The sequence below is a fragment of the Montipora capricornis genome, chromosome 14, assembly GCF_036669925.1.
Source record: "Montipora capricornis isolate CH-2021 chromosome 14, ASM3666992v2, whole genome shotgun sequence".
NCBI lineage: Eukaryota > Metazoa > Cnidaria > Anthozoa > Scleractinia > Acroporidae > Montipora > Montipora capricornis.
In genome coordinates, this window is record NC_090896.1 from 13,455,883 (window position 1) to 13,465,882 (window position 10,000).

Sequence of the window (10,000 nt, forward strand, 5' to 3'; positions counted from 1 at the left end):
GTAAAAAGATCTGAAGAGTTCAAGGAATTCTGCTTGAATTATCGTTTGATGCAGCCTGATTTTCTGTAACTTCAAATGAAGATTTAGTTCTGGAAACATGATATAATTTTTCCAATTAAAGAAGCGGCGCATCAACTACGTGAAGTTCCATCTTCACCGTCTCTTTTCCGCTGACCACTGCCAGTGACCAGGTGTTCTCTTTTAAACGTCTCCTACTTCTCAGTCTTCCCGGATCACAAATGCAAGAATCAAAGTATCAACAGTGGGAATGGTCACTTTAAACTCAAAATCCATTTGCTGATATTTTAGGAACAGAAGTTCCCTTCTGGAAATTAAATCCTTGGCATTCCAATTTTCCAAATCAAACGTACAATGTAGCCTTTATTGTTCGGCCTCAGGCTCAACCTCGTTCCCAGGGTCTCTCTTCTTTGCCTCCATTGTCGTTGAGGAGAAAGACCCCCTGATTCGGGCTGGTCACGTGCCTCCCAAAATCTGGGAGGTAAATCAAATATGTGTTAAGGGAGGGGAGGCAATGTAGGCCTTGTCATCATTGCGGTTGAGGGAATCAGGACGCATTTGATTTTGTGGTCAAACTAGCATCGACAAAACGCTTCGCGGCAACATGTTTTATGTACTACACACTGGAATTCGATGTGAAAGGCAAAAGGTTGTCAAATTGATTGGACGCTACAGAAAATACACTTTTCACCCGTGTCGGCCTTGTGAGGGTCTGGATTCAAGGTCAAGTGAGCAGTCGTATTGAGTGATGACGAAGAATGCTAATAGTTTGCGACACTTTTAAAGAAAAGAAGGTTTTGCCTTGCAAGAAAACAAGGGAACGTTTATCCATGCATGGGAAACAAAGATGTTCAGGGATTGATCAGCCCGTGTCATGTTTTATATGTCTCGTATCGACCTCAAATCAAACTGTATGAACATGTGCAGGTATTATATTTTGTTCTTCGATTTTCGTTTTTCTTGCGAACGTTAAACAAAGTGATTCTTAAGTCGCAAGCCTTTGCAGCGAGGAGACAGTTTTTCAACAACTTCGTGCAAATTATTGTTGAGATATTTTTTTACAACTGCACACAGTTTAGCGTTCAATTTATAACAAAAATTGCGAAGTATTTTTTGAGCCCCGGTAAAATAAAGGAGACATTTTATCGAGCAAACGTAGTGTTTGGTGTATTGTTTTATAATAGTGTATATTCTGTAGAATCAACATTTAGCTCCTAACGAAATCAATTATTTTGTGAACGTCAATCGTCGCTCGACATCAGAGGTCTCTAAAGCTTTTGTGAGAATTCATCTCCTGTGGGAATATATCATCAGCGCTTAGGTAAAGATTTATATTTATTTTAAAAAAAATGCCCTGTCAAACAGATACGCTTCGCCCAGTTGCGGGATCAAAATATAACGAAAACCCTTCTCCAGTGTAAAATATTTTTCGAGGAGTGCCACGTGACCAGCCTGAACCAGGGTCTTTCTTTTCAACGACAAAGGAGGCAGAAAAGAGAGACCCTGTGAAACGAGGTTGGACTCTCACTGTCTTCCAATAGACCATATTCGTATTCTCGGTATTGGACTGGAACTATCTTGCAATGGAGGCTAATGCGGGGAAATCTTTTCAAATGCAAATACTTTTTAAATAATATATTCCCCCGCATTAGCCTCGATCCATTGCAAGCTAGTTCCAGTCCAATACTGAGAATACGAATATGGTCTATTAATGGGATGGCGATGAGGCCAGGAATATCGAATGTTGGAAAAAAATTGTTATTATGATTAGAAACAAGGTTGTTTGTCTCTTGCAATAATTCGGGAAGGGAAAACAGGCGGAATGTTTCATTAACCAATGGATGTATATCTATATTTGGGATATACTAAAAGTGTGGCTAGCGTTGAAGGCGCACTCTCATTGGTTACTCAGACTCCGAATAGCCTTTGCCATTCATCTAGTTCATCTCGGCGCGTTACGCTTTGCGGCTCGTTACATATCCACCGCTAGTCACCTCGGCTTCGGTGAATAGTTGTTAAGGATACGGGTTCTTCTTAATTAGCATGAATATTTCGTTTGATTTACTTGGTTTGAATGCACTGCTATTAGAAATATATATTTCGATCACGTTCAGTAAACGGCTTACATTCAATAACTAGTCAGTTCACAATCGATATTTGCGTCGGTGCTGCACCATTTGAACAATTCTTTGCCTTGATGCCCTTGAGTTGTGAATGTCATATTAGGGCGCGTGCAAACGCTCGCAACAACACGCAACATTGTTGGGCCCAACAATGTTGTCTCTTGTTGTGCGTTGTTAGCCGATGTGTGCAAACGCTCGCAACAAGTCACAACATGTTGCATCTTTAGATGAGAATACAAAGGACTCTGGGACGTTTTCCATCTCTGACGCCATGTTGATTTCTTGTTCGAATGTATTTGTGTGGATACGGGGCATGTAGTGCCCGTGCGCCGGCGAAACATTGTTGGATGTGCTGTGCAAACGAACGCAACATTGTTGGACAACGATTACCGCGAAACAATAGAAATGTTGGCACTTGTTGGCTCTGAAGTTTGACCAGTTTTAAACTTCATCCAACAACTTCCAACAAGTCGCAACAACACGCAACAACACGCAACAGTACACAACATGGTGTGCAAACGCTCGCAACATGTTGGGTCCAACAATGTTGCGTCTTGTTGGCCAACAATGTTGTGACTTGTTGCGAGTGTTTGCACACATCGGCTAATATCGCGCAACACGAGACAACATTGTTGGGCCCAACAATGTTGCGTTTTGTTGCAAGCGTTTGCACGGGCCTTTACACTGCAGCGCATACTTTGAACTTACTAGATGCTATCCAGAAATTCCTACGTCACTTTTCCTTGGACGTAGCTATCATAACGTATTTTCTCTTCAACAGACGTAAAGCCGTCTAATATTCTTGTGAGCACGAGAGGTCAAGTAAAGCTATGTGACTTTGGTGTGAGTCGGCAGGTATGTAGTTTACATTTTAGAAAATCTTTTTTTAATATGCTTTATATATATATATATATCTTCAGAAAATCGTTTTTTTAATAGGACTGCAGGACTGTGGAATACTCTTGCACCCAATATGAAATGTACAATCTCTCTTTTAACATTTAAATCTCAATTAAATAACCCTATATTTTTCTAAACTGGTCTCATACAGTCCTCCAAGTAAGTATTTTATAACTTAAATTGACTTGCTTCTTCCTTCTTAGCTTATTTATTGTGTCATTTTTACCGTATTAGTGGCGTTAGGTCTCAATAGGCCTTTTGCTACTAACGATCACATGGTACAAAATCCGCCATGCTGAAGGGCAAGCTCATTATTATTCCCCCAAGACAAGACAAGCTTGACTTGCCTTTGTTTTAATTAATTAATTAAAAGTCAAAGCATATTTTGAATTAGACATTGACTTTATCAAGCGATGCAGGACGTGCAGTGCCGTTCAATGCAAAGTGAGTGGGGAGATATGCAGCATGCAACAACTGATGCTAACAAGTTAAAATTCCATTGCATCTTTTTTGCCAGCTTGTCAACTCCATTGCCACCACATATGTTGGGACTCATGCTTATATGGCGGTAAGTTATATTGCTTCATGACTTCATAACGCCGTTTTAAATTGAGTGCCATAAAAACGACACAAAAGCGACTACTTGGTATCTAGGTTGCTACTATATAGTTCAATGTTCAAGGTCACAGCAATCAGTGGTTTCGTTGAAGCAAAGACTGCGATACTAAAGCTGGTAGATTATATCGTACACCATAATTGGCCAAATCTAATGAGCTCTATTGATAACTGCTAAAGTACACTTGCATGTCTTACTGTTTTGTGGCACAGCTTTCATACCTGACTGTGACCATGCCAGTAGACAGTGTCTAGCTATAGGAGCTCAAATTAGCTGTCTAAGGTTCACTTTGCAGTTCTTTTGCACAAAGCATTGGCTGTTACCAGCGATATGTAAGGGTGTTACTGTAAGTAAGTAAATAAATAAATGAATGAATGAATAAAAACTTTATTTGCGTGTCGTAATGTCCTGTGCTGTCCATAGGTAGACCACTAATCGGGGACACTAACCAACTATATATCAAGTAATAATAAGATAGGATAATTTACACACAAGAAGTGCTAAATCACAAACAAAAAACCGTTTACTATTACAGTCAAAACAGCTCAAGTGTTCCTCTGAGCGAATTAATGAGTTCATTATTGCAAATTTGATTTCACGAGTGAATTGAATAATCTGGTCGTCGGATGAATGATGCAAAATTCAAATCAAGCCGCAGTTTAAAACTCGAATTTTTATTGCATTATTATTGCGCGCTTCCAGTTCCATTCCAACGTGAGAATTTGACCGGTGTACCATTTTACATAATCTGCCAAGGTCGTATTAAACGAGCTTTATTTTCCTTTCTTTTTAAATTCATTTCTCTGCCCAATCTTTGCAATTCGAAAACATAGTGTCTCAAGTTTGAGGTTACTGGTACGATTACAGAAGGTAATGTTGCTAGAGCGAAATGACTGTTGTTTGACAGATCAGTAAACCTGTGAAATTCTCACGCCTGCCTGGCACCGCAATCCAGGAATATTCCAATCAAAATTCGAGTTTTGAACTGAGGCTTGATTTGAATATTGCATTTGGGACCTTTAGATCTGAGGACGAGTACTACTACTACGAGTACGAGTTTTCAGTTCTGAGCACGCGCACTTCGAAAAATGTCGGCCTCCAAACCTTATGCTCATGCTCAGTACGGAAAACTCGTAGTCGTAGTAGTAGTAGTCGTTCCCGTCATTCGATCTTAAGGTCCCTATATTATTCACCCGACAACCAGATTATTGAAATGATTCCTGAAATGAAATTTACAATAATGAACTCATTAATCCGCTCGTCAGAGGAAGGCGTCAGAGTTGTTTTCGGCCTGTAGTAGCTAAAATAGTGCCGTACTCTACCCAGGACCAGGAACATTAACCAAGGGAAGTCTCTTGTTCTTACAAAATTCCTTAGTTCATTCTCATTTTCTCATCAGCCCGAAAGAATACTTGGAGACGAATATAACATACAATCAGAACTCTGGAGTCTTGGAGTCTCTCTGCTTGAGGTGACACATGAATTCTGTGTCCGTATGTGTTGCATTCGGCAAACCCCTTTTGACTTAAAGAAACATAAGGTATTTTGAGAAACCACACCAGGACGGCCTTTGCAATCTACAGTTCAAAGTCCGTACCTTTCAGCCTCAAATTAGTCGCAGACACTGATCAGAAAGTGTTGGCTTTGTAAATAAATCCGGAAGTGGTTTGGCTTCAAGTCTTCTCCGATAAGGACTATAAACCGTAGGCACAACCCTAGTTTAGGAAGGAAAAACCTACTCACCATTTGCCAAATGGTTGTGTAACCTTCATCGCCTAGGTGGTGAAACTCAAATGAAAGTTGAACTGTCTAAATCACGTTCTCACCAGTTTAAGAGTTTAAGTTTTTTGACCAGTAGTTGATTACATGAACAACCCTGGTGGACTACCCGCATGTGCTCATCTTGTAATCCCTGCTTGATTTTTTGTATCGCTGAATGTTAACTCTCTTTTAATTTAGATGGCTTTGGGAAGATTCCCTTATCCAACGGTGAGTCCTGTTGGTTGTGTGTCTTTCTTGAACTCAGTGTTTCAAATTTATTTCTTCTCCTAATCATGTTGACGCTATCTCTTTTCCTAATTGTTTCCCGTTACTTTTAATAGAAGTCAAAATATCATAAGATTCTTCTGACTTCTCCAGTACTTCTTGGTGTTGCAGAGAAAACTCTCGTTTCTAGAGAAAAGACATTACTTCCAGTTAAGAGCCACAAATGCCTTGTTTAAGAGCAGTTGCTTTCAGTGTGGTGTCAGGGGATTTAGTCGCTTAGGGGGAGAGGGGTAAGGACCTCCCCCTTGGGGAATTTGACCCCTGGTGAGGATTAAGGACTTTTCTCGGGGGGGAGGGGGAAGGGAGGTGGGAGACATACGGACTGGTAATCTTTATATCAGAAAACTGACCTCCTGTCGGAATATTCCATCCCCAACTCCGTTACTCCATTTAAATTCTTGTGTTGCTGTCTCGCATGAGGTGAGCATTACTTGTTATTAAAAATTTTTGTCTCCTTGGATCATTCCTAGTTGTAAAGACCAATTCTCCCAAATTTAAGTTATTTGCGCTTTGGGGGAATTGGTGAAGCAGTCAAACACTTAGGGATATTGCAAAGACTAATGATGTATTCCAAGACATCTTCTTTTACTTCAATTTTGACCCCAAAACACAATACTTGCTATTTTATAGGAAAAGAGGGGAAGTGCTGAAACATTTCTGGTAACTGTGCATTTTAAATTTCTTTTGATTATACCCATACGATGTCATGTTAAATATTAGTAAGATTTTTTTTGTAATCTAACAATATGGAATTTCTAAATATAGTTTACCATGAAACTGTGAATATAACAAATGAAAGTGCTGAGTGATCTTGCATGCATGGCATTGTATTTGTTATGAATGTTTTTGACGGCTTCTGGAAGATTCAAACGTGAAGTGCGGAATCTAATGAAACATGAACATTGACAAACCCCCGAAAAAAAAAAGGGGGCTGTAGTTATTGATGGCAACCAGGACAAAAAAAAACCACCTGCTGATGCTGACATATTTTCGGAGGTCGTTAGTCAGTTTGGCGATGCTAAACTACTGCCGGAAATACTTGAGTGTCCCTTGGATAATATCCTCAAAGCGTGGTTTGTCATAGTGATTTTAGCCCTGGTGTGCACGGAGCGGTGAAATGCAGTTACTTTCCATCTTTTTGTTTTTGTTTTTTCTTTTGTTTTAGCCCATTGCGTTGCTTCAGTGCATTGTTCACGAGGTAAGACTTAACGGCTGTAGGGGCCTTTCCCTCACTGGTGAAAGGTAAGAAACTCGTCAAAGTGTTCCTTACCATTTCTCATAATTTCATGGAAAATGCGCGCGTACGATTTTTATTCACGGGTTGAGTAGCATCAGAAAAGGAACGAGTGAGCGCAGCGAACGAGTGGGTTTTCTTATACGAAACAACGAGTGACTAAAAATCATATAAAGCGTTTTCCATGCTGTAATGAATTTATTTCATAGGTACTGAGATTTTTTCCGTTGTGGTGTTTGCTAGACAAAGTTATTTCGCGCAAATGGAGTGGGGCGATGAAAGCAATAAAAAATGGTTTAAAGTTACCCAACCGCCAACTTTTTTAATAGAAATTAAAACACTTGCTGTGCTTGAAATATTCCAAGGTAGTCCAAAGGAAAGGGTGTTGTTTAACCAGATTGCCTCAGAGCAAACTCTTCTCGTACAATTTCTTTTAATTCGTCGCTTGTCAAAGCTATCGATGCTTCGGGTTTATTTCCCTTTCCTTGCTTCTTTAGTTGTTTTTGTTTGGACTAAAGAACCTCTCTGGTTTTCTCAAATACCAAGTCGTTTGTTATGCTTGCGGAATATCCCTTTTTCAGTTGTTGTTCCAAGCTAGCCACTAAACTTCGAAGGAAAGTCGGCTCGTATTTAATGCGAACGGAGATGATAAATTGGTTGATGTATTCGGTATTCATTCAGCTCAACCGCTGGAATAACCTCCATGTTCCTATCTTCTACCTTCGTTTTCAAAAGTCTTTCAAGCAGTCTTACATCTCGTTCAGTTTTTTGAGCAGCACTTTCATATTCTTCTGAAATAAATTCCCCAACTGAGCGAACAGAAGCAAACCTTCCTTCAGCCATTTTTCAAAGCGCGCGGTTTTTGTGCAACGGCTGTCGGATGACGTTCCATTTGACACGTTCATTCATCACTAGGGAAATTTCGTCGTTCGCGTTGCTTATTGGACGAGCGATATTTCTTCACAGTGAAATTTTGTCGTTCGTGTTCCTGAATTAGAATCAGTACAAATTTTATTCACTATGATTTTCGTGGATAAGTCTCAGTACCTATACACCGAATGCATAAATGGAGGCCAAAAATGTATTCTTTTGTTTATCTGCTAATTAGACTCACTAGCCTCGCTCTCAAGCAACATTTCTTTTGTATTTTGTACATGCAAACGAGGCTAGTGAGTCTAATTAGCAGATAAATGCTGTTAAACAAGGAAATGTGTAAATTATTGGTTTGATAGTGTGTGGAATCGTTTTTGTCTTCAGAAGTAGTTATTGTCATGTATTGAATATATAGATATTTCAGTTTTTCAGTTGTAACTCGGGGATACTCAGGAAAAAATACGAGTACTTCTTTGCAGGAGTCGAGCCTAAGACCAGTTCCGATTAATCGCTCCGATGCTCTTCCGCTGACCTATAGCAGACTTCCAGTTGTCTTGCGTGTAGCGTTACAGAACCAAAAATGAAAGTGACAAAGCTAAAACAATTAAATGATTGCTTAATGCTTAATTATGGTTGCTTTGATTGCTTTTTTGAAGAATCCACCGTGTTTACCTGAGGATAAGTTCTCGCCTGCCTTTGTGAATTTTGTGTCCCAGTGGTGAGTATTCAAACATTTTATCTAGTGATGTTGTGTATTTAGCAATGGATATGTTGGATATACTGACCAAGTGACTTTCTTATACTAGTAATAGGGAGCTAGAGCTGTATAGTTGTACATATAATTCAATGCGTCCAGGATCTCAGGTGGAGAAATGGCTGTTTACAAAAGGAGCAGCTTTAGCATAAGCAGGGCAAAAAACGTTTTTTTTTGTTCCACTTGTCCATTGGAGAAGTAAAGTTCAGATTTTGGTTGTCCGAAAGTTAAATTCACTCGCCCAAAAAAATTAGTAAATTGAATAACAAAATATCATTAAAAAACGTAGAAATTGCATAATCTGTTTTGTACCAAATCTCAAGTGTTTATTTTTACAGTTATTTCAATTTCTGTTGTTCTTTGCACTTAAATACAACACCATTTCATACACACACATCAGGGATCACTCACTTTCTTTATGTACAATACGCAACTTGAGAAAATGCAGCATATTTGTGAGGTATTAAAATTGCGATCTAAGATGAAACACGTAAGTCCCGGCAATATATTGAGGCTGTTTTCAAGGAGATCATCTGATGATCACAAAACTTATCATAACTACACTACGACAATCGCCTCGTTCAAGTGTTAATGAAGCCTTGTCTCAAACGAGGTCGTCATTTCCATATATGGAACGTGGATCTCAGTCTTTACCGAAACAACAGAGCCAGATATTCTCGGAAAACGCGTAAGTTGCCGTGAAAAGAAACCAAAACTCGCGAAACGCAGGCTAGTTTACAAAGTCCAGAGATGCTTGGGAACTCAGACCTCATTAGGAAAGAACTTTTTTTCCTCGGCAAACTCGTCCTGTAGGACAAGTGTTTTTGGAAATCCACTCGTCCGAGATACGAGAGTACTCCTACTCCTAATTTTGTGAAAATCACTTTCGCTGCGGCAGAAGTTTGTTGCTGCGATCAGTTGCACGAATTCAAACCAGTTTGAATTTGTACGACTGATCGCAGTGACAAAATTAGCAAAAGCAGCGTTGTTGCACTGTATGTACACTTCCGGCAACAAGTCGCTGCAACGAAATATTAATGAACCAATGACAGAGCGTCATATGGTCCGCCATGTTGAATTACAAAACTAGTTCATATTCCCCTTCATACGAGATCACTGCAAACAGGCGTTGTGTCCCAGCGACTTGTTTTGCAAGTAGTACACATGGAGCGACTTGTCGCAGAGACCTGTCCCTGCGACTTGTCGCCTAGTGTGTCTCGGCCTTTATCCTATTTCAGGACCAAAATCCGCGATTTCCCTACCCTATTTCAGACCTATTTTCAGACCTTTTTCAGCAGTTACACGGTTGGCTTAATTTGAGAAGGGCTTTGTCGATGGTCTTATCGCCTAATGATGAAGAAGAAGCTTCTTCTAAAAAAAACATACCCAATTCAAGACTTGATTGAACAAACCATACCCTATTTCAGACCAAAACG

The 10,000-nt window shown here is 39.7% G+C and overlaps 1 protein-coding gene across 3 annotated transcripts in view; it reads left to right on the forward strand.

Moving 5' to 3' along the window:
* LOC138032118 (dual specificity mitogen-activated protein kinase kinase 5-like) overlaps positions 1 to 10,000 on the forward strand; it is a 41,392-nt gene that overhangs the window by 19,045 nt on the left and 12,347 nt on the right. For 2 of the 3 annotated variants that reach the window (XM_068879712.1, XM_068879713.1), the window contains 7 exons: positions 2,923 to 2,996; positions 3,559 to 3,609; positions 5,057 to 5,128; positions 5,617 to 5,646; positions 6,334 to 6,363; positions 6,869 to 6,901; positions 8,467 to 8,528. In XM_068879712.1, coding sequence (XP_068735813.1) covers positions 2,923 to 2,996; positions 3,559 to 3,609; positions 5,057 to 5,128; positions 5,617 to 5,646; positions 6,334 to 6,363; positions 6,869 to 6,901; positions 8,467 to 8,528 — 352 coding nt within the window. Of the gene's footprint in view, positions 1 to 2,922; positions 2,997 to 3,558; positions 3,610 to 5,056; positions 5,129 to 5,616; positions 5,647 to 6,333; positions 6,364 to 6,868; positions 6,946 to 8,466; positions 8,529 to 10,000 lie in introns of all 3 variants that reach the window. The other variant, XR_011128278.1, reaches the window with a different exon arrangement.